Here is a 23,825-nt window from a genome sequence, read left to right as displayed (position 1 = left end):
TTTTACCCCTTTTAGCCTAACCCAGAGACTCTCAACACTTCCGTCTCCTATGCCCATCTCTACCTCAGTCCAAGTGTGTACATTTTTAATATATAAGGCAACACCTCCTCCCTTTTTCCCCTGTCTATCCTTCCTGAGCAAGCTGTACCCATCCACACCAACATTCCAATCGTGTGTATTATCCCACCAAGTTTCAGTGAGAACTGAGAACAGCTGTAATAGCAGTGCTAAAGCCACACAGCTACATGGGTGCATCTGCACTAACATCAGCTTTATTGTGTGGTGCAGAGGGGAAACATGCCCACATTTTGCTATTAGCCACCATAGAGAGCTTTGATTTTCACACAGTCTCCAAACACCTTCCCAGCATCCTGAAATCTAAGTGGGAGTCTGAAGGAGCCACATACCTGTTCAAGGTACTTCTGATGTTCTAGAATGAAGACAGAGGAAAAAAGCTCAGTCCACAGTGATGCTAATGAGCATGAATAGCCAATTATCTTTTTGTGTAACTACTTAGTCAATTGTGAACTTTCCTATCATTATCCCTTTGAAATAATTATGGTGATGTACACTTGATTTTATATCCAAGTGAGCCAGGGACTTCTAGAGGTTGCATTCGCCAATTCAACCATTTGGCACTTGCAGATGGGTACCTCTGTATTGGCCCTGATTCTTGTACAGCTAGGAAAGGCTGGTAGATGCAGATACTTTCCCCTCTTCTTAACCAGCACTAATTTGAGCCTAGGCTAGGGCTAGGAAGAGAGGAGGAGGGATAGCTCAGTGGTTTGAGCATTGGCCTGCTAAACCCCTGTTTGTGAGTTCAATCCTTGAGGGGGGCCATTTAGGGGTCTGGTGCAAAAATTTGTCTGGGGATTGGTCCTGCTTTGAGCAGGGGGTTGGACTAGATACCTCCTGAGGTCCCTTCTAACCCTGATATTCCATGATTCAATGAGAGAGAGAGAGAGAGCTGCTGGTTTCCTGCTTTTTCTTGCCTAGTTTCACCTCTGCACTAACTCACTCCTTCCTCCCTCCCCTCCCCTCCCAGCCTAAATATCTCTGTTGGTAAAGCCTCATACCTTTAATCTGAGGGTCCAGGGTTCAAGTCCCTGGTCAGGTGATGAACTATTCAGCAAGATCTTAAAAATCTCTCTTTGGAGTCCTCTTTGACGTAACTTTTTCTCTTCAGGATTTTGCCTTTCCTAAGAAGGGCCTTTTTGTGTGTGGGATTGAAGGGGCAACTTCCTGACATTCCCTCTGTCCTCACAGGATAGAGGAATAAAGGCCTCCGGGCATATAGCATGTTCCTCCCCTGCACACGCACACAAAATATCCCTAAGGAATTAGAATCACCTGCTGCCTTCCCCTGTCCTGCTAGATCCCCAAATGAGGATGCTCTTCAACCTGAACCCATGTCCCCTCTATTCCCAGTGCCCCTCAGACCCAACCCACAGCCCCTCCTATGCACACTGCTCCTCACTCCCAACCGGAGCCTACCCCCCTTCATTCGGAAGTGGAGTTGTACAAACGATTTTCCTTGGGTCGTTGGTCACCATAACTTCCTTTACTGGGGTGGAAAGCAAGAACTGGGTGTGGACTCTTTCAACCCCAGTTCTTTCCAAATCTTTGGCCTTGGTTAGTGTAAATTTACAGTTCTCTGAAGTAGAATCCTTTATAAAACCACTCCAAATCTCAGCAGTGTTAGTGAGGAATGGCTTCCCAAAACATGCCCAGTTTTTCTTTAATTTGCTGGCACAGTTCCAGGCAAGGGACTGGATAAAGGGCGGGATCAGAATCTCTGTTAGTTACCAAAGCTGAATTTGCTATTAAAAAATAGCTATTTTTCTGAAGCTATTAGATTTCCAACACTGATTTAATTGTATACACATTTTTAGCAACTACAAAGGATAAATTCAACAAAACCCACACTTCTATTTCCTCAATATCTGCGTCATGAAGGGCAGCATCTCCCATGCCATAGGATTAGCTAGGAGAGATCTTCTGTGGGGCCTGGGTTACAAATGCTTTGGGAACCAAATACATGGACATTTTGCCTACTTCAAAACCACTTACCGTAGAATTCTCTCCCCAGATCATCTGAGACAATATTGACTTAAACAAATGAACGACACTAGGATCATATGCACTTCCTTCAGTTAGTTGGGGTTCTGCTGTTGTTTACCATTTCCAAGTGGAGATTTTAAATCACTGCTGTTTCTTTGTTAGCAGGTGCAGTACATTGGAGAGTTCTCTCCTGATGACAGAACTGCACTTGAACTTTCTCCATGTTACATGGAGGGATGGGGGAAAAGCAAAGCTGAAGTGAGAAATTATGACTTTAGCAAATGGTCATTTGTTTTAAATTCTCCAATAAATCTGAGCTACATCTCATCAAACTGAACTAATATTCAATTGGGTGACCAAACAGCCTTCAGGAAAGATAGAAACTCACATCACAGAGAAATAGAATACATGACAATGGAAGTGTCAAGTGAAATTCCAGAGCAGGTTACATCTGATGACTCAGAATCAGGACAAGAGATTCTCCCATCACATTCTCCTCTGATCCATTCAAACCTGCTTCACTCAGCACTGTCTCAAAAGTCAGTTATGTTATTTACAACGTTTTCAGTAAATTAGTATCTCCATAATGGGGGGGAAAAAACAGCCACTTTGCCAGAAGTGGCTTTGCCAATAGATGGAACCTGGGATTTAAACTCCAAATGATCACATTGTGTTTGGGATTCATTTGAATTCCCCTCCCAGGTCTTTGATACTTTCATCTCCAGTCATGGTGACTCTGATATAAGATTAAAGAAGTCAAAGCATCATCTCCAAACACAAACAAAAGAGAAAGCTTCATCACATGACACTTTGAGAAGTGGATGGATAGAATGTGATGAAGATAAACTCTGCATGGCTCAGACAAAAGGTAAGAGTTCTGTGGTGATGGGCAAGGAGGGAATCTCTGAGTTACTCCATCTCCTTACAGTGTCACAGAGGCTGAAATGACACATTTTTTGGGGCCCCTGCTTCTCTTCATTTACATATAATTTGAAAAGTTCCCAATATAACTGCTCTTCAGCAAAACCCAGAGCAACGCGAGAACAACTGACAATAATACAATCTGTATCATGGGTGACTCTAACAATAACTTTGCAATAAGAGGAATGGTATAAATGTGATGCTCCCTGGTTCCTGATACAAAGGGCACACTCGAATTACCCATGGGACAACAAAGTACAAATAGGTCCATCTCAAAACAGGGCAAACTGCAAAAGGCAAAAATGGCCCACTCATCTGGAGAAGCCGAGGGATAACGGTGCTGCAAACAGTTCAAGCAGCTTTAAAAGTTATGTAGGAATCAGGAAAAGTATTTTTAAAAAAAGTATTGATAGACCTAGAGGTTTTTATGGTGTTGATCTCCCTTGCAGATTCTCTGATGGCTAACATGGGTTGAGTACCAAGAGAAGGTATTCCCACACTCACTGTTTTCATAGGGTCTCTCTCCTGCGTGCATTCTCTGATGTTTAGAAAGGGCTGAGTTATTAGTGAAGCATTTCCCACACTCACTGCATTCATAGGGTCTCTCCCCTGTGTGGATTCTCTGATGTTCAGAAAAGGCTGAGCTCTTAGCAAAGCATTTTCCAAACTCAGTGCATTCATAGGGCCTCGCCCCTGTGTGGATTCTCTGATGGAGAAAAAGGCCTGATCTGCGAGTGAAGATTTTCTCATACTCACTGTATTCACACAGGTGAGAAACCCTGTGTATTCTCTGATGTTTTATAAGGGCTGAGTAGTCATGTAAATTTATCCCACACTCAGTGCATGTATTTTTTCTCTTTCCCATGAGGATTTCCTGCGGGGTTGTGGTTTCCTTGATGTCCTTCTGAGTTCCCCAACAGGAAATAAATTTACCCACTTTCTCCCCTGGCTGGTTTCCTTGTTCTCTTTCTAGTCTGTGCTGAATCTCACAGGAGTTTCCCTGCTCATGACTCCTGGACACATTCCTTTTTGGTCTTTGCGATAATTCTGTGTTTATCCACTTGCTCAACGTTTTCCTGCTGAGAATTCTGTTCTTCTTTGTCACATACCATTGCATCACCTGCTGTGATAGAGACAGAAACCTCAAACAGGGATGAAAAGGGGAAGGCCAAACCAAAACAAGTGCTGGAGAGAGGTCAAATAAAAACCAGGAACTGAACTTCCTAAAACTTTTCCCCCAAATGTAGTAGTAGGATTTTGTTTGTATTTTATATAATTTAGAATGAAGGATAATAATGTAGCATGTATTAAATGTATTGATGTATGATCTGATCATATCCTGCCAGCCACCCTTTTTGAATAAGAGAAAGGAATGGCCTAATGGGCCAATGGGTAGAGATACATCAGCCAGAAGCTGTGTCTGGACTGATTTCAAGGCAGTAACAGACCTTTGAGGGTCACCAATTTATTGTCGGTTTAGCATTTTCAAATAAGTAAAAGAATGCCATGATTGTTTTCTTTTGCATTGCAATTTGATGTTCCTGTTCAAAATGTTCTGTGTAAATTAATTCTGTTTTGTGTGTGAATGAGGAATGTATGTGTTAAGAGATAAGTGTGAAGGCCATCGCTGAACCAGATGTATGAGGAAGGAACTGGAGACAGATGCAAGGGCACCAGGAGGCTGCAACACACCCCTATTGAAATGTCAGAGGAGGGCAGACTGATGACTCTAAAGATAAGACAGGCACCTACCAGTGGGGACAAGATAGCTGTGATCAAAACCAACATGGAACAACTCTCTGAGGAACTTGATGAAAGAACAAGATAAAGGATGAGAAGGACAATTTAAGAAAACAAACACTTGTCAAAAAACAATTGATTACAGTGTGACGGTGCAAAACTCATTGGTCCCAATGAAGGAAAATCGCTATATAAACAGGGTGCCTTGCCATGAAACTTTGGGTTCATCCTGCCAAGACTTCCCCAGAGCATCGTGTCGCGACCGACCGAACCCGGCTCCTCCCTACCAGTGATGAATCTAAATGGCCACTAAGTTTATCCGGACTCTGGACTGTTAACTATAAAATCGACAGACGGGAAAGTGTGTGTGAGATTGAATGCATATGCTAACTGTTATATCTTCAATAAACGCAGTGTATTTCCTTTTCCCCTGAAAGAGATCTCATGTGCTTCTTATAAGCATAACAGGGTAACGCCCACAAGATAGCTAGCTAGCACATCTTGGAGGGACTGTTGAAATTAAGTGGTTCATCAAGACACACTTGGTTGACAATGGACCATTGGAGAAGCCCATCTACACTGAGTGGACTGTCATGTAAATGTGCTGTCTGGAATGTAGGTAATGGCTTCCTGCAATGACTGAGGGAAATTGGGCATGAACATGTGACTTGCCCATGCGACTCCAAACTCCAGCTTGTTGCTGTAATTTTCCACAGTAAGAACAATGGGATGCCCTCCACATGGCAAAAGCTATAAAAGGCCCTGGAAACACCTCTATTTTGTCTTCAATCCTGCTTCTTACCGCTGGAGGAACTTTGCTACAGACCAAAGCTCTGAACAAAAGACTGAATGACCCATCCAAGCTGTGGATGAACTCCAGAGACTTGACTTAAACCAGCAATTTATTCCATCACTGCTAAAAGCCTGAACCAAGAACTTTGCCATTACTGTATGTAATTGATTCCCTTAGACAATTTTAACTCTCACCTTTCTTACTTTTTATGAATAAACCTTTAGATTTTAGATACTAAAGGATTGGCACCAGTGTGATTTTTGGGTAAGATCTAAGTTGTATATTGACCCAGGAGTGGCTGGCCTTTTGGGATCAGAAGAACCTATTATTTAATGACACTGGTTGTAAAGAACCACTCATCTCTGAATCCAGTGTTTTTGGTGGTGTTATAAGAACTGGAATGCCTGAGAAAACTGCCTTTATGTTTTCTTGTTATGCAGTGTGGTGAAACAGGAGTTGACTTTTGTGGCTGGTTTGGTCTATCTTATAAAAGAATAACCACTAGTTTTGGGTTGTGTTTCACGTATTTCTGAGTAGTTCGTCCTGAATTTGGCATCCTCAGTTGTGACCCACTAAGGCACGGTGACAGGGTGCCAAAGGAGGGGGCTGGGTCATGGATTTACAGGGAGTTAGATGATTCAGCTTTCATACAGTCTACCTTTGGACCGCCCTCTTTAGGGTATGTCTAAGGTGCATCAGGGAGTCGGCCACTTTCCAGGCTGGGTCTCCCGCTAGTACATTAAAAATGGCTGTGGAGACATTGCTTTGATGGAGCTCAGACCATCCAGCCCACACCCCATCTCAACCCCTGGCTTTAGAACCCAAGCTACAGCCCAACTGACAGCGCTTACACCATTATTTGTAGTGAGTCAGCATGGACTCTGGCTGGGAGGCAGCTCACAGACGCAGTGCAGACATACCCTTAATGGGCAACATGCTAGCTTTAGCTTTTCCAAGGGCGAACCCCAATTCCCCATAGAATCATAGAGTTAAAAGGGACCACAAAGGTCATCTAGTCTAACCCCCTGCCAAGGTGCAGGATTTGCTGTGACTAAACCACTCAAGACAGATGGCTCCAACCTCCTTTTGAAAACCTCAAGTGAATAACTTTCCCCCACCTCCCTAGGCGTCTGTTCCATTGTCCTACTGTTCTTCCAGTTAGGAAGTTTTTTCCTGAGATTTAATCTAAATCTGCTGTGCTGTAGTTTGAACCCACTCCTTCTTGTCCTGCCCTCTGTGGCAAGAGAAAAAAAAACTGTTCTCCATCCTTTGTATGGCAGCCTGTAGTGAGGAACAGCAGCCGGGATCACAACCCGCCTGTTGGGCTACAGAGCCAGGAAAGCCACCTCCCACCCTCCGGAAGCTGAGGGGCAGGACAGGAAGTGGAAGTACAAAAGGAGGGACTTGCAGCTCAGTTGGGTTGGAGCTGCCAAGGGAGACAGACGCTTAACACCCGCTGCCAGAGTGGGACACCGAGGACCTGCTGGGGCGGCTGCCGCAGGACTGGCCAGAGCGCCAGCCAGTCGAGGTGCCAACGAGCTGATGGGGCTGCCACAGACCACCGACCCCGGGGAAATGGAGGCCAGAGATACCAAACCCCGGCGATTGTAGGAAGTAGCCCAGGGAAACTAGATCATTGTCTGGTTGAGTGTTGGCCTGACACTAAGTCAGTGTGTTGTGGGCGGATCCCCGCTGATCCAGTGGCGGATTACACTGCCACTGTTAGGGCCCAGGGCTGGGACCCGGTGGAGTCAGGTGGGCCAGGGTCCCCCTACCTCCTGCCACTCCACTTTTGGCCAGGAGGCCTGTGTTGGTCTACCGTACGCTGAGCTAGGACGCTAGACTGTTTGGTGCTCGCCCTGGGCAAAGCCCCTAATTGTTTGATGTCCCACCCTGCCTGAGGGCCTGGGCTTGGAGACTTTGCAGCTCTGCCTTGATTGAAGGTCAGAGCACTGACTGTTGGTGGCCAGTCCTGCCTGAGGGCCGGGTATCATAGACTAACTATTGCTCAGCCTGGATCAAGTGGCCTGACCTTTGAAGACTGCTAATTCCCCTTAATTGATTGCAGTGCTAAGAGCGTGACAGCGAGGAGGCCTGGCCTCCCTCAGAGATAGACCAGGAGGGATGGCCACACATGCTTACACAGCCTTTCGAGTATTTGAAGACCGCTATCATATCTCTCCCTATTAACTCTTTTTTCCCCCCCCCCAAACTAAACACACCCAGTTCTATCAGCCTTTGCTCACTGGTTTGCGTTCCATCCCTTTGATCATCTTTGTCACTTGCCTCTGGATTCTTTCCAGTTTCTCTACATCCTGTCTAGTCACTGGTGACCAAAACTGGACCCAGGACTCCCCCTGAGGCCTAACCAATGCTGAATAGAGCAGCACGATCACCACCTGTGATTTGCATGCTATTCTTCTGTTAATGCATTTGCTTTTTTGCATCATCATCATCACTGTTGACCTCACGTTGAGGGTGTGATCCACCACAACTCCCAGATCCTTCTCAACGGTGCTGCTGCCATCCCAGTTACCCCCCATTCCATATTTGTGCATTGGGTTTTTCTTCCCGAACTGTAGCACCGTACACTTGTCTTTGTTGAATTTCATTGTTGCTTATAGCCCAGTTCGCCAATTTATCACAATCCCTTTGAAATTTTGCTCTATCCTCCAAAGTGTTGACAACAACCCCAGCTTTGTGTCATCTGCAAATTTGATCAGTATGCTCTCTGTTCTTACATCCAGGTCATTAATGAAGATGTAGCCTCTGTTTGTCAGAGGATGGAGATGGATGGCAGGAGAGAGATCACTTGATCATTGCCTGTTAGGTCCACTCCCTCTGGGGCACCTGGCATTGGCCACTGTCTGGAGACAGGATACTGGGCTAGATGGACCTTTGGTCTTACCCGATACGGCCGTTCTTATGTTAAATAACATTGGACCCAAAACAGATCCCTGTGAAACCCCATTTGAGAAATCCCTCCAATCTGACATCATTCCGTTAATAGTTACTCTTTGCTTGAGGACGTGTAACCAATTATATATCCACTTAATGGAAGTTCCATTGAACCCGCATTTCTCCAGCTTACTCATGGGACTGTGTCAAAAGACTTTCTGAAGTCCAGGTCTATTTTATCCACCAAACCAGTCACCCTATCAAACAACAATATCAAGCTGGTTTGTCATGTTACGTTCTTAGTAAATCCATGCTGGCTGCTACCGATTACCCCTTCATCCTCCAGGTATTCGCAAAATGAATGTTTTATACATTGCTCTAGTAGCTTCCCTGGTATTGAGGTCAGGCTGACTAGTCTATAGTTCCCCAGCTCCTCCTTTTTCCCCTTTGTAAAGATTAGCACTATGTTATCCCTTCTCCAATCTTCTGGGACCTCTCCTGTTATCTGAATTTGCAAATATTGCCAGAGGCTCTGAGATTCCATCAGCTAATTCTGGGGTGAACAGCAAGAAATTAAGTGGGGGGGGGATGATTTGGGGATTAAGAGCTCTGTTATCAACATTTGAGCTGCTGAGCTTGAGTTGATGGCTAGCCATCCACAAGGAGGCATCAGAGGGAGGCTGAGATTTCAGTTTGGACAGAAGGAGACAGGTCTGGAGTAGTGCAGTAGATCTGTGATTCATCATCATACAGACAGTAGCTGAATTTGTGTTTGTGAGTGAGATTTCCCACAGATAAAGTGCAGAGGAAGTTACCAAGGACTGAGCCCTGTAGAACCCTCACAGAAAACTGGAGAGGGGGTGAGGATGATCTTCCTAAGGACACACTGAAGTAGTAGTTATGGAGGTAGGAGGAGAGCCAGGAAGAAGACAAGTTGTCAAGAAGACTACCATGGTCAGTGGTATTAAAGGTGGCTGGCAGGTCAAGAAGAATAAGGATGGAGTACTGGTTCTGAGCTTTGCTTCGGGAGAACTCATTAGACACTTTGGCAAGGATATTCTCAGTGGAGGGCCCCAAATATCTGCCTCCCTGAAACCTTCCCTTCCCACTGCCACCAGATCCTTCCTGCTTCTTGGAGCGACCACTCCCCACCCCCTTCCCAATATCCTCAGTTTTTTCCACTTCCAAGTATCCCAGATCTCCTACCCAATCCTCCCTCTCCAACAGCACCACTGCGGGGACCTCCATCCCCTTTTCTCCATTCCCAGTCTCCCACTCCCCCAAACCACCACACTCCCTGTTCCCAGGAGATTCTGTCTGATTCCTCACTTCCTCTTCCTTCCATGGTACCCATCCTTCCCTGATACCCTCCAGCCTTCCACATACCTATCCCTTTCCTCCCACTACACAAAGCCTGCCCTATCTTGTGGCACCCCACAAGCACTAGCTCCCCCATGATCTTCTCCCCTCCCACTGCTCCCTGCTCTCCTCCCCCACACTCCCCAAGAACTCCTGAATAGGAACCTCACACTGCTCTCAGTCATTGGTTGGTTGGGTCAAGAGGACATGCTATGGCCACTGCCACTGAGCTACACTCATTCATCTGAGTTGGAGCCGTACCACTGTTAACTTTCAGACTATGTGTATTGTGCATTTTGCTTGCATTCTGAAGGAGTTCCTCTTAGACCTTTCCCCCGATTCCAAAATTTCAGGGCTGAGAGCAATATTTTAAAGTGTTTTAAAATCCACTTGCAGACTCTGGCCTCTTCTGAGCTGCAAAGTTTTGTCAGCAGAGCTCTGTTTGTTAGGGATGCGAAAAAGCACATCCTTAATTGACATAGTTATGCCGGCAAAATCTCTCATGCAGACACAGAGTGCTGAAAAGTCTATTAAATAAATGAGAATCAAATACCCATAAACTATGTAAATGCTGAGTACAGGCTGCCCATTTCTGCTGCATGCCTTTCCACTAGGTGGGTGGTGGCTAAACATAAATCTCTGAAAACTAGAAAAGGAGGAGTTAATATACACACTATCCCTAAAATACAACGTTAACTCTGCCCCTAGCCCTGCAGCTGGCACTAGCCACTGGGAATGGCTCAGTAAGGCTGGTGCAAAGGTTAACAAACTAACAAAGGAAGTGGAGGTTTCTCCATTTCTTGAAGTCTTCAAGTCAGAGTGGATGCCTTTCTGGGGGAGGATTTAGTCCAACACAAGGTATTCAGCTCAATACAGCAGTAACTGGATGAAATTCTATGACCTGTGTTATACAGAAGGTCAGACTAGATGACCTAATAGCCCTTTCTGGCCATAAAAATCTATGATTCTAGAATAGATATGAAGGACTACGTTGTGTTCACAGATGGGAATACCAGCATTTATTGGCATGCCCTCAAGCTGTGTGCAGTGGGTCAGCTGTAGCTGTAACTGGATGGTGAAGGGAGTAGTTGGAGCAGCTTGGCAGAGCTGTGACTGTGATATGAAGGGAGGTGCATGTGAACCCTGAGGGACCTCGTCTGCCCCATTTCAATGCATTCAATGGGCTGCTGCTGAGACAGGGCAGAGTACAGATGGCATTGTGGGAGTGGCATGAACCTTAACTCTTGATTTCTCCTTCTAATAACCGAGGGCACAGGAATTCTTACCGAGCAAGGTCACATTCTCATAGTTCTCCTGCATGACGTCTCTACAGAGGGCTCTTTGACGGGGGTCCAGCAGAGCCCACTCTTCCCTGGTGAAATACACAGCCAGCTCCTCGAAGGTCACTGGCCCCTGAAAGAGGAAGTGTCCAACACTCAGTATCTGCTGCCCCACTCACAGCCCCACTATTCATGGAGGGAGAGGAGTCAATCAAATGGAAGCTCTGTCAGGCTCACAATCGGCAGAGTCCCACCCTCAGAGCAGCCGGCAAGCAAAACAGGAGGGGAGATAGAGATCCCCTAGTCCCCCCCAGCAGACAGAGGGGGAAGGGCCTTCTCATTCATCACACACCTACAAGCTACTCTATGCCCCACTGGTGAGTAACCCTTCCGCCCCTTTATATCTCATAGCAGCCTCTAGCGAGTAGGTTTTTTTTCTTGCACTGAGAAGCTGATACGTTTTCCCCACGCTGTCCAGGGTTCCCCCACCCACAAATAGGGTAATTTCCTCACCCAAACCCCATGGGTCTGTTCCCGGAATCCAGGACTTGGGTTAAACAATTCCCAGCAAGTTTGTCACATGCCTTGTCCCCCTCCCTTTCTCCACCCTGGGTATTTCCTGCCCCCCTCCCACCTCCAGACTAAACTCCCCCAAAGATCTCAGGCCCTCAGTATTTCCTGCCCCTCTCCCTCCAGGAGGAAGCCACTAGCAACCCCGCAATAATCCCTACCTGGACTGGCTCCATTACAGCCATTTCCCGTCCCTGTCCCGTGGGAGGCTGGGACAATCTGGAGCCTAAGGTGTGCGTTACTCTTCCACCTGTCAGGGTGAAAAGGGTGACAGGAAAGATTCCAGAAGGACGTTTAGTTCCTGTCACATCATGATTTGCCCTGGCCCTTTCCCTGCACAAGATGTTTCTGACTCGCATGCTGGGAAAATATTCCATCACTTGATCACAGCCCAGACTCAACCCCTCCTAGTCTCCAGTGGGCTGCAAGATTTTGGTCTCACTCCAGCTGTTGGGTTTAGTGGGTGGGTGCTGGCAGGTGTTTACAGCCAATGCTAGACAGGATATCAGACCAGATGATCCAATGGTACCTTCTGGCCTTAGACTTTATGACTCTATGACTGGATGTGGGCAGGTTTGGGAGCTTGTGACCTTCCCACCCCACACTTATTTCTCCTTCATTTTCTGTCTTCTCTTTCACCCTCTCCACAGGAAACTTAGTGACCAACGATCCCTGGGTTCCTTTGCTCTCCTGTGATTGCTGACAGCACTGAATGCCAGTTTGGATCCAAACTTTCTGCCTCGTCCCCATCTCTACTAACCACCGAAGGGGTTTCAGTCTCGCTGACTGTGATACAGGCAATGAAAGGGTTACTGTGCACAGCTGCAAACTGCCTAATTTCACAGCTGAAATAAGTAAGCAAGTACCACTTATTGGAAGTCAATTTTTTTCTGACCCCCGAATATTTACTAAAGAAGTAAGAATACAACATGTATCCGTGCTGAGTCTATATAGAACTTGTATATTTCAAGAGGCTGACAGAGAAAACTGGACCACAATGAACGGGGGAGTGCAGGAGTGGGGGAGTGAGATTTTCTTTGCTTTAGATCATAATGAAATGCTCAACATCTCACAGCCTCCTGACTGCCTTTCCTGAGGCCCCGTGGATCACAAACCACCAGCTGAGAAACAACAGCCTAGATCATTATTTTGTATCGTCATTGACTACCCATGGGAAGAGAATGCTACATTGTACCCGGACAAAGCATGAATGAGCCAAGTACTATGGCATGTATGGACCAACCCTGGGAACTGTTAATTCCAATAACACCCACATTTTGAACTCTCTGCCTTACTTCACTGTAAAAAGAAGATGAAAGTTCATAAGATCTTACAATACCCTATAGCAACAAGGTGATGAAAAGTAGGTTAAATTATTTGCAGCCATGAAGGCCATGCACAGGTGCAAGACCAACTACAGAAAATTAAATTAGTCCAAAAAGGGGGTTAATGTCGTTGAGGGCCAGTACTAAGATCTATGCTTGGTGAACAAGAAAACGTGGGAACAAAGTTACCTAGGCCAAATTTGGCCTTAGGGACATGGATTTAATTAGTAAACAAAATAAACTATGGCACCCACTTTTAGTCCTTTTGGGACTTTAAAAAAGAGATGGGGGGGGGGGAGGCGGGAGAAAGAAAAACATCTCCCACCTCACCCCTGACGTGGCAAGACTGCTACTAAACTGATATATTTCCTTTCGGAGAGGCTTTTTTTCATTATATGCCCTCCTCTTTCTCCTCATGACGCATGACTATTAATTTGCACTTAATGTTGACCATAGTTCTATCCTGTTTCTCAGAAAGGCTGTAAGGGTTTGTCAGTTAAAATATGTTCCAAAGAGACCCATTGCTCCCGTGATTAATGACTTCCTTAAAGTCTCTCAGTGCTTGTAAATTAAAAAAAAATTCTAAAAAGACCCTTCTTTTTAAGAGCAGGATTAGTAATGAAACTTACCCTGTTTCTCACAGGCCACTGCCTCTGTACCTTTACTCTCCGATGCAACACCTTCAAATAATTCTGCCGAGGATGTTTCCCAGAAATTAATCATCATCGGGATGGCTAGGAATGTATTGGGGGGGGGGGGAAATTAAGATTCTATCTTAAATGAATAAAATCATTCCAAGAAATATAAATTAATTTAAGGCATAATTTAAGCATAAAAAAAAGTTTAGAGCAAAAAGTTAATTAAAAGAACCAAACAAATGTTGCATTCTTAAGGAAGTGCAGGTTATGCAAAAAAAGAAATATTGAATTGTTATTTTAACAAAATTAGATGCTAATAGCGGTTTTATTTATTTAAAGTGTAAAAATCAGCTACAACCTGTGTCACAAGAGGTAAATAGTGCACTAAAATAATTAGAAGTTAAAACTGTGAGTACATTACAAATTTTAAAAGTCACAACAAAAAAAGTCTATATATTTTTTTAAAAAGCCAAAAAATTCTAACTAGACTAACAAACTTTCAAATAAATATGTTTAAAAAAAGCTCAGCCTTTGTATTTTATTAAAATAAGTATCGAGCAGCCACTCAAAAACAGGAAACGTTGTCAAAGACCTTAGTGGTCTTTTAAAAAAAAGCTTTAAAATCAGACTATGTAAACTTAATTGAAAACACTATTAATATTACTGCAATCAAAACTGCAAAATAAAATTCCTAAAATTAATGTAGTCAGTAAAAAATGCAATAATTAAAGAAAGTAAAAGCAAAAAAATTAATGAGTACTAAAAGTACTGCAAAATACTTTAAATGCTTACGTAATATTGATGAGCTAAAATATTTAAGAGACAAGTCAGTTGAAAATATAGTAGTGCAAGAACAAAGTAACATCGCAGCTTCCAGATGCTAGAAGCTGCGATCCTCTGTCGTTAACATGGTTATTGATCTGAAATCTCCCCATGGCCAGCCAGAGACACACACATACCTGTGTCGCTCCCCAGCCCCCGTTGCAGCGTCTCTAGGGGAAGGAGAAGATGGGAGAGGTGAGAATTCAGGCCCTTGCATTCATGGAGAAATCCCCATTTGCTTATTAATGTAACTGCTGTTAACTACGAGATGGTGCCAGAGATCAGAGGCTGATAATGCAGCTGCTGCAGAGAGAGCCAACCCCACAGCACTGCTTCATGGAGAAGGGCAACTCGCTGAGCTGGGCTGTGAGATGGAGCCGAGGATCAGCGACATCACTAGAGACCCCGACTCCTCCCAAGTGTGAGGGTCACTCTGACCAGAGGAGATGCCACACCCACACTCCAATTCACCTCTGAATCACAGCATGGCACTTTTCAGAGAGAAATCGCTGAGTCTCTTCTCCAGCTCCATGAACCCCGGCTCTGGCCTCCGAAACATCCCGTCCTCCCTGCTGGGGAAAGGAGGGGTGAGAAATAGGCCTGAACCCCAGACCCTGAGCCCAGGAACCCCCAAACTCCAGGAAACCTGGCTCTGAGCTTTGTAGGCTGAGATGGTCATTGTCATGGTGAGTCACCTCAACCCTGTGCTCCCCAGCGAGATGGGAAGTGGGGAGAAACTAGAGCAAGGAATGGAGACATTGTTCAGGAGCTTTCTCAGGGACGCTCGGTCTCTGTGGGGTGCAGAGCCACCTCCCACACTGGTTTACTGCAGTAACAAGGGGCACCAGCACTGGGATTATGTGGAAAGGGAGGAGACACAGACCAAAGAGTGGGCAGGTCCTACATGCTGGCAGAGGCCACAGACAGAGCCCAGGTCTTCAGCAGGGAATGAATGTGGGCCCTTGAATGCCAAATCCCCCAAGCCCTCTAGCTAAAGCAGTAACCCTGGGGCGTCCAGCTCATTTGACAAAGAGGGCCATATTGTACTGTCCATTATGGTCAGTGGGCCAGGGCATCAATTTAGGACTCTGTGCCCTACTCCGTTCACAGCAGAACACCCACTGCTCTCCATGGGACACCCACATACAAGGAACAAGGGGAGAATCTGTCCTTCATATAGGAAATAAAATTTTAGTTCTTAATTTGCTAAGTCTTTGTCTGTCACACTCAGTATCACTCAGGAGGAAAACAGCCCCCTCCCAGACAGCCCTGTAGGGCCCCTTCTAGTTCTTCCCTGTGTTTCCCTTCCTTTCCCACCCTCCTTTCTCCATTTCTCTCTTGCTTCCTTGTCCTTGTCTCTCCTCTGTTCTTCCCTCCCTACAGCAATCCCCTATTCCCAGCCCACAAAGGTTTCACTCCCACCCCCTCCCCGATCCACTTGCTCAAGTGATCAGCCACAGAACGTTTAATGTTGACATCAAAGTGTCGTCATTTCAGTTGACACTCTGATGACATTAACAGGGGACAAGAGAGTTCATGCTCTCAGAGCTATGGCTTCAGGCTGCTACCAGCCCCAGCAAGGCAACACTGTCTCCGTTTACACTGGGGAGGTGCTGAGGCCCAAGAACTCACTTTAAAAAATGTGAAAGCTGAGATTCTGCACCCTCTGAATACGTGACGTGGCCACATCAGTCCAGGAGACAGGCCTGGTCTGTCCAGCAGCCCTGCTGTGACCTCATTAGTGATCAGACAGTAAACGGCTCTTCTCCTAACCGAGTCAGCCACTAGGGGAGACAGAATCACATGCTCCAAGGACAGGGGGCAGCTTCCTATTCAGTGCAGTTATCAAACCTAACGGCCCATGAGGGGGAGCGAAATGGAGCCCAGGACTTACCTGCCCCCTGTGCTCCCAGCACCCTAAAGAGGGAGAGAAAGAGGAGGCAGTCAGTGGGAGTGTCCCTGGGTGGGGAGACCTCCTGCTCTGCAGGGGAGTCACCATTGAAGCCTCAGGCAGTAGGGGAATTTCAGGTTTACATTCCCAGAGCAGCTACCACCCCCTACCAGGGACTTTCCCCTACGCAGCCCCAGCAATCCCTACGGGCAGGTCGCCACTGCGGAAAGCTTCTCCCCGGGCACTTTTGCAGGCAGAAGATATTTCTCTTCATTGAGAATCAAATTCCGCCCAGTGCTGAGAGACCCAGAAGGCCCCTGGCCCCACTAAACCCATTAACCTGCAGTGAGAGGGGCCTTAGGCCTGGCTCAGGACCTCAGCATGGCGGGGAGGGGATTTCACCCTGCAAATGCAAATGCAGACAGACATTTCCAGGAGAGAAGGGCTTGGGACTGCAGCATCCAGGACTCCCAGGACCCATCCCTGGAGCCGCTGCCAGACTCACTGTTTGACCTTGGGCAAGGCTCTGCCCCTCCCTCTGCCTCACTTTCCCCATTTGTCCCATAGAGATAATGCTCCTGACCCCACTTTGTAAAGTGCTTTGGGATCTAGGGCTCAGAAGCGCATATAAAAACACTGCGTATGATCATTGCAATAACAGCCTGACCTGCAGGGGTTGGCTCAGCGGCTGCTGCCCCTTCTCTCCTCCCCTCTCACTGAGCAGGGAAATCTCCCAGGACAGGCTGCAGATGCCCTCATCCCTTCTCTGGACAATGGCTCTCTCTAGCTCTTCCAGCCGGGACAGCATCCACTGCTCCTGCCCCTCCAAAAACCCTCGCAGCTCCTGCCACTCCCAGATGATCTTCTGCCTCTCGGCTTCCGTCTGTTTCTGCAACAGTGAGAGGGTGGCTCAGTAACAGGGGAACATAAGAACGGCCATACTGGGTCAGACCAATGGTCCATCTACCCCACTATCCTGTCTTCCGTCAGTGGCCAATGCCAGGTGCCCAAGAGGCAATGAATAGAACAGGTAATCATCAAGTGATCCATCCCCTGTTGCCCATTCCCAGCTTCTGGCAAACAGAGGCTAGGGACTTCATCCCTGCCCATCCTGGCTAATAGCCACTAATGGACCTATCCTCCATGAACAGATCTAGTTCTTCTTAGAACCCTGTCAGTGTCTTGGCCTTCACAACATCCTCTGGCAAAGAGTCCCACAGGTTGCTGTCCATTGTGTGAAGAAATACTTCCTTTTGTTTGTTTTAAACCTGCTGCCTATTACTTTCATTGGGTGACCCCTAGTTCTTGTGTTACGAGAAGGAATAAATAACACTTCCTTATTTACTTTTGCCACAGCAGTCATGATTTTATAGACCTCCATCATATCCCCCCCTTAGTCGTCTCTTTTCCAAGGTGAACAGTCTCAGGCTTTGTCTACACTGGCACTTTGTTGGCAAAAGTTGTCATTCAGGGGTGTTAACCCCGTCTCCCCCTGAATGACAAATTTTTACTGATGAAAAGCAGCAGGGTGAACAGCACTTTGTCTTCAGGAGCGCCCTCGTACCGACAAAGCTGCTGCCACTCATGGTGGGGTGGAAGATTTTTGTCAGCAGAAGACCTCTCTCCTGCCGACAAAGAGCAGCTACACTGCGCGCCATTTAGAAGCACGGCTGTAGCAGCACAGCCGTGTCGCTAAAAACTGCGTAATGTAGCCATAGTCTCAGTCTTATTAATCTCTCCTCATACAGAAGCTGTTCCGTACCCTTCATCATTTTTTTGCTCTATTCTGAATCTTTTACAATTCCAATACATCTTTTTTCAGCTGGGGCGAACAGATCTGCACAGAGTATTCAAGATGTGAGTGTACCATGGATTTATATAGAGGCATTATGATATTTTCTGCCTAATTAACTATACCTTTCCTAATGATTCCCAACATTCTGTTCACTTTTTTGACTGCCGCTGCACATGGAATAACTATCCACAATGACTCCAAGATCTCTCTCTTGAGTGATAACTGCTAATTTAGACCCCATGATTTTATGTGCATAACTGATATTACCTTTTCCAATGTGCATTACTTTGCATTTATCAACATTGAATTTCATCTGCTTGGTAACTGGGGAAAATCATAAATACACCTCAGGGTAGGTGGCAGAGTTATTTACCAGAACACTAGATCTCCTGCTGTGGGGGATGGGAATGTCATTTTCTCCAGGAAGAGAGGAGGGCTCAGGGCCAGGATGAGCTGTACATTAGCAACAGGAGGAACTCTTCTCCCCAAAACCTCATCAACTTGCACTGAGCCAAACGCACCATCTCTCCAGCCCACATTTCATCTCCTTCCCCTTCCCCCCCGCCCACCAGGAGCTAGAAAGGATCCCTAGTCACTGTGACATCCAAATGGCCTGTGGGCAGGGGCTCTGGGCTAACGCAGACTGACCCTCTCCTCCCCAGCAGTCTCCTGCATCCTAAGGGCATCATGTTACCCATGTATCTGACCCTGCAGGCTCCTGGGCTCCAGTGGGGATGGTTCTCTGGCTGAGGCTGGCAGGGTGGGCCCTGTATTCACCATGTCATTCTTATGCCAGGCAAACCTAAGTGGCAGGGAGCTCTGGGCACCTACCAGCAGCTCCTCGCTTGGCCGCTCCTCCTCGGCTTTGGCTGCTTCTCCCTCTTTTCCCAGAGGGGCCAGATGCTTTTTTGGTACCTCCTGGAAGAAGCAGGGGAGAGAGGATTAGAAACTGCTTTGAAGAGCCTCCCAGCTGTCAGATTTCAGGGCCCATCCTGCCCTGCAGACTCCAGTGCAGAGTCGCTGGGACTCAGACTGAGAGGAGATGGTGAAACAGGGAGCAGCTTTTCCAGAGAAAATATAGGACTCCAGGCTGCAGTGACAGAGGTGCAGCCAGGGCCGGTTTTAGGCCAATTCCACCAATTCCCCCGAATCGGGCCCCACGCCTAAGAGGGCCCCGTACCCAGTGGCAGGGCCGCCCAGAGTGGGGGACAAGTGGCAGAGAATCCCTTCCTTGGCTACAGGCGCCTTTTTAATTTTTACTCACCCGGCGGCGCTCCGGGTCTTTGGCGGCACTTTGGCGGCGGGTCCTTCAGTGCCGCCGAAGACCCGGAGCAAGTGAAGGACCTGGAGCGAGTGAAGGACCCGCTGCCAAAGACTAGGAGCGCGGCCTGGTGAGTACAAGCCCCATGTGTTTTTTTTTTTTTTTTTTTTTTTAAGTTATCCCTCCCGGGGCCCCGTCGAAACTGTTCGAATTGGGCCCCGCACTTCCTAAAGCCAGCTCTAGGTGCAGCCCAACAGCCAGCTCCCCACATCTCCGGGGCCTCACCAACACCCCAAGCAGCCAACTTCAGACAGTCCCCCACTTTCCCCAGCTCCAACCCCCAATGCTCCCGCAGGGCCAGATCTGTACATGGAGCCCCCCAAATGCCCAATCCCCAGCCCTGACCCCCCAGCACACCCCAAACTCCCAACAGCCCCGCAGTTCGCAGCATCAGCCGCTTCTCCCACCCCACAGCCCGGCTATAACACCCGAGATCAACCCCCCAGCTCCCTCATCCCCTCGCTCCCGTGTCCAGCCTGGGCTCCGAGCTCTGCAGCCGAGCCGCGCTCCGGCCCCTCCTGCAGCTCCCGGGCTTCGTCGCTCCGGCCCCGCAACAGGGGCTGCTCCGTTCCGTCCCGCCAGGGACACTCACCCCCCGCCGTCCAGGGCAGCCCCTCTCCGGCCGCAGGGACTCACCCGGGCAGGGGACGAACCAGGCAGCCGGGCCCGGCCCCTCCCGGCAGGAGCGTGTCCGCCCCACGCGTGTCTCCGCCCCCGCCCCGGGCCCTGCCCGCTCCGCGCTGCCCCCGGACCTACCGCGCTGCCCTGCGGGCTGCAGGGCTGGAGCAGCCTCCGCGCTGCGCTCCCGGCCCCGGCCATGGCCCCGCTGCCGACACAAAGGGGCGGACTGCCGGGCCGGGGGGGCAGGAAGAGGCGGCTCCTCCCCGGGCCTGGCCCTGCCCCGCCGGACCCCTAGCAGGGGGTTTGTGACACTCGGGGAATCGGGGAATCCTCAGCCTGGAGGGGGGCAGGAGACTGGCTGGATCTTACCAGGAGAAAAGCAGGGGGAGGGGCTGGTTTTGCTGCATCATTAGACTAAAAGAAACTACACCATCTGCTCAAGAAACTCCCAGCTACAGTACGGGAACAAATCTACATGGACACACCCCCAGAACCCCGACCAGGGGTATTCTATCTGCTACCCAAGATCCATAAACCCGGAAACCCTGGACGCCCCATCATCTCAGGCATTGGTACTCTGACAGCAGGATTATCTGGCTATTTGGACACTCTCCTCAGACCCTATGCTACCAGCACTCCCAGCTATCTTCGAGACACCACCGACTTCCTGAGGAAACTACAGTGCATTGACGTTCTTCCTGAAAACACCATCCTGGCCACCATGGATGTAGAAGCACTTTATACCAATATTCCACATGAGGATGGACTACAAGCTGTCAGGAACAGTATCCCTGATGAGGCCACAGCAAGCCTGGTGGCTGAGCTTTGTGACTTTGTCCTCACCCACAACCACTTCAGATTTGGGGACAACTTATACCTTCAAGTCAGTGGCACTGCTATGGGTACCCGCATGGCCCCACAGTATGCCAACATTTTTATGGCTGACTTAGAACAACGCTTCCTCAGCTCTCGTCCCCTAGTGCCCCTCCTCTACTTGCGCTACATTGATGACATCTTCATCATATGGACCCACGGAAAGGAGGCCCTTGAAGAATTCCACCTGGACTTCAACAATTTCCACCCCACCATCAACCTCAGCCTGGACCAGTCCACACAAGAGATCCACTTCCTGGACACTACAGTACAAATAAGTGATGGTCACATAAACACCACCCTATACCGGAAACCTACTGACCGCTATACGTACCTACATGCCTCCAGCTTCCATCCAAGACACATCATACGATCCATTGTCTACAGCCAAGCCCTAAGATACAACCGAATTTGCTCCAACCCCTCAGACAGAGACAAACACCTACAAGATCTTTATCAAGCATTCGTAAAACTACAATACCCACCTGGGGAAGTGAGGAAACAGATTGACAGAGCAAGACGGGTACCCAGAAATCACCTACTACAGGACAGGCCCAACAAGGACAATAACAGAACACCACTGGCCATCACATACAGCCCCCAGCTAAAACCTCTCCAGCGCATTATCCACGACCTACAACCTATCCTGGAAAATGATCCCTCACTCTCACAGACCTTGGGAGGCAGGCCAGTCCTTGCTTACAGACAACCCCCCAACCTGAAGCAAATACTCACCAGCAACTACACACCACACCACAGAAACACCAACCCAGGAACCTATCCCTGTAGCAAACCTCGTTGCCTACTCTGTCCCCATATCTACTCTGGCAACAGCATCAGAGGACCCAACCACATCAGCCACACCATCAGGGGCTCATTCACCTGCACATCCACTAATGTCATATATGCCATCATGTGCCAGCAATGCCCCTCTGCCATGTACATTGGCCAAACCGGACAGTCCCTCCGCAAAAGAATAAATGGACACAAATCGGACATCAGGAATGGTAACATACACAAGCCAGTAAGTGAACACTTCAATCTCCCTGGTCATTCTATCACAGATTTAAAAGTCACTGTCATTGAACAAAAAAACTTCAGAAACAGACTTCAAAGAGAAACAGCAGAACTAAAATTCATTTGCAAATTCAACACCATTAATCTGGGCTTGAATAGGGATTGGGAGTGGCTGGCTCACTACAGAAGCAGCTTTTCCTCTCCTGGAATTGACACCTCCTCATCTATTATTGGGAGTGGACTACATCCACCCTGATTGAATTGGCCTTGTCAACACTGGTTCGCCACTTGTGAAGTAACTCCCTGCTCTCCATGTGTCTGTATATAATGCCTGCATCTGTAGCTTTCACTCTATGCATCCGAAGAAGTGAGGTTTTTACTCACGAAAGCTTATGCCCAAATAAATCTGTTAGTCTTTAAGGTGCCACCAGACTCTTTGTTGTTTTTGTAGATACAGACTAACACGGCTACCCCCTGATATTAGACTAAGGAGACCCGGGCTGAGTGTATTAAACTGCTCCCCATCTATTGCTATTGTATCAACCCTGATGTAGCAAATGCACCACAGTGTGTGTAGCCATGTGCGACTGTAGCGGTTATTGATATGTACAGATTGTAACTTCATACACTACAGGTGCCGTTCCTAGGGGTGGGGGAGGGCGGAAGCCTCCCCGGGGCAGGCTGGGAGATGTAGTTCCTGACTCTCCCGGGAGTGGAAGTGACGTTGGGCGGGGCGGGGCGGGGCGAGGCTGTTGGATGTTCTGCTGGAGCCGGAGAAGAGTTTTGTATCTTCCGGCTCTGGGCATGCGCAGTTGGGAGAGGGAGGGGCGGTCCCGCATGCGCAGAAGCAGCGCTCACCCGATGCTCCTCCCTGGCGTTGCGGGGTCGGGCTGAGCAGGAGGGTCTGTGCCGGGGAGACCCATTAACCCCCCGTGCCCGGCTCGGGCCCTGCTCCCGCTGGGGCCGCCCCGGGCTCTGCCCGCCCCGCTGCGGCGCTGCAGCCTCCAGGTACCGGAGCGAGCCCCGGGGGCGGGGCCGGGCGGTGACTCTGCCCCAGTGTCCGTGGGGGGGACCCGGCATCTCGCAGCGCCGGGATCTGCTCCCTGGGGCAGCGCCCGCGGGGGGCTCGGAGCTGCTGTCCCCGCAGGAGCCCAACGCCCCCGGCCCGGCCAGGCTCTGCCCTGGGGCCCCACGGGGGGAGGGGACCAGCCCCCACGGGGGTCCCTGGGCAGGGGCTGCCGGGTGGGGGGGGGGAGACCTGGGAAAGGGGCGGATGGAAAATGTCTGTGTAGCCCGGACATGGGGGGGGGGGGGAGAAGAGCAGGTGACCCCCGTCCCCCGAGGAGCGGGGAGAGAAAGGGGGGGGCTGAGATCCCCTCGGATTTACCGCTGCCCCCTCTCGTGGGGACCCCCATCCTCTCCAGCCCTGCCCCCTTTCTCCCTAGAGAGCAACGAGCAACATACAGGGTGACCCCCCCCCCCTTTTCCCTCCAATCATTGAGATGGTCTCTGTTCCCCTCCCCCAGTTGTGCCCCTTTTTCTGTCCACTTTGCCAATGGCCAGTTCAAATCTCAGGTTTGGGGTGTTTCCCCCCATTTTTGCCTGCAGTGATTTGTCCTTGTTTAGGTGGGAAATCGTTCCCCTGAGTGATTTCTGAAATGGGCCCCATTTTCTCCTCAGTTTTGAAATACTGATATCAAATTCTTGAAAGTCTTCCCGCTTTTCGCTCCAGGTGTCTGACTGAGATCAGGGCTCTAATCGGACTGAGCGTGGCTCAGGCTTTGTCTGAGATGACGACCCACAGTGTGCTGGGCACTGCACAAACCCTGACCGAGTTTGGGGCACTCGTTGTGCCAGGAACTGCACAGATGCCTACAGAGAGCAGGATTGTGCCGGGTGC

General features: G+C 48.7%; 3 protein-coding genes across 3 annotated transcripts in view; 1 reads left to right on the top strand and 2 right to left on the bottom strand.

The window, feature by feature from the left end:
• Positions 1–1,640: 1,640 nt before the first annotated feature.
• LOC128823107 (zinc finger protein 436-like) lies at positions 1,641–11,922 on the bottom strand. Its single transcript, XM_054005212.1, has 3 exons — positions 11,784–11,922; positions 11,059–11,185; positions 1,641–4,105 (listed from the first exon to the last, which is right to left on the bottom strand). The coding sequence occupies exons 1-3, from the start codon at positions 11,805–11,807 to the stop codon at positions 3,987–3,989; spliced, it is 270 nt and encodes an 89-aa protein (XP_053861187.1). The 5' UTR covers positions 11,808–11,922; the 3' UTR covers positions 1,641–3,986.
• A 2,963-nt stretch (positions 11,923–14,885) lies between these two features.
• On the bottom strand, positions 14,886–20,252 carry LOC128823353 (E3 ubiquitin-protein ligase TRIM7-like). The gene is made up of 5 exons (XM_054005594.1): positions 20,171–20,252; positions 18,925–19,011; positions 16,966–17,187; positions 16,302–16,324; positions 14,886–14,979 (listed from the first exon to the last, which is right to left on the bottom strand). The coding sequence occupies exons 1-5, from the start codon at positions 20,231–20,233 to the stop codon at positions 14,886–14,888; spliced, it is 489 nt and encodes a 162-aa protein (XP_053861569.1). The 5' UTR covers positions 20,234–20,252.
• A 2,544-nt stretch (positions 20,253–22,796) lies between these two features.
• LOC128822969 (zinc finger protein 501-like) overlaps positions 22,797–23,825 on the top strand; it is a 348,938-nt gene continuing 347,909 nt past the window's right edge. Inside the window, exon 1 of the mRNA XM_054004886.1 lies at positions 22,797–22,933. The gene's annotated coding sequence lies outside the window, so the exon portion shown is untranslated. The remainder of the gene's footprint in view (positions 22,934–23,825) is intronic.

This window comes from Malaclemys terrapin, chromosome 15 (genome assembly GCF_027887155.1).
Source record: "Malaclemys terrapin pileata isolate rMalTer1 chromosome 15, rMalTer1.hap1, whole genome shotgun sequence".
NCBI classification, from domain to species: Eukaryota; Metazoa; Chordata; order Testudines; family Emydidae; genus Malaclemys; species Malaclemys terrapin.
Note: the sequence above shows the minus strand (reverse complement) of the source record. Positions and strands in the feature narration are given on the sequence as shown.

Excerpts from the sequence above, each read along its gene's own strand:
- LOC128823107 (XM_054005212.1), bottom strand. The coding sequence starts at position 11,807 with ATGGCTGTAATGGAGCCAGTCCAG. Across the intron at positions 11,186-11,783 it reads CTGTAATGGAGCCAGTCCAG|GGGCCAGTGACCTTCGAGGA; the intron begins GTAGGGATTATT and ends TTCCTCTTTCAG. Across the intron at positions 4,106-11,058 it reads TGAGAATGTGACCTTGCTCG|CAGGTGATGCAATGGTATGT; the intron begins GTAAGAATTCCT and ends TCTCTATCACAG.
- LOC128823353 (XM_054005594.1), bottom strand. The coding sequence starts at position 20,233 with ATGGCCGGGGCCGGGAGCGCAGCGCGGAGGCTGCTCCAGCCCTGCAGC. Across the intron at positions 19,012-20,170 it reads GCAGCCCGCAGGGCAGCGCG|GAGGTACCAAAAAAGCATCT; the intron begins GTAGGTCCGGGG and ends TGCTTCTTCCAG. Across the intron at positions 14,980-16,301 it reads GCTGGGAGCACAGGGGGCAG|CAGGGAGGACGGGATGTTTC; the intron begins GTAAGTCCTGGG and ends TCCTTTCCCCAG.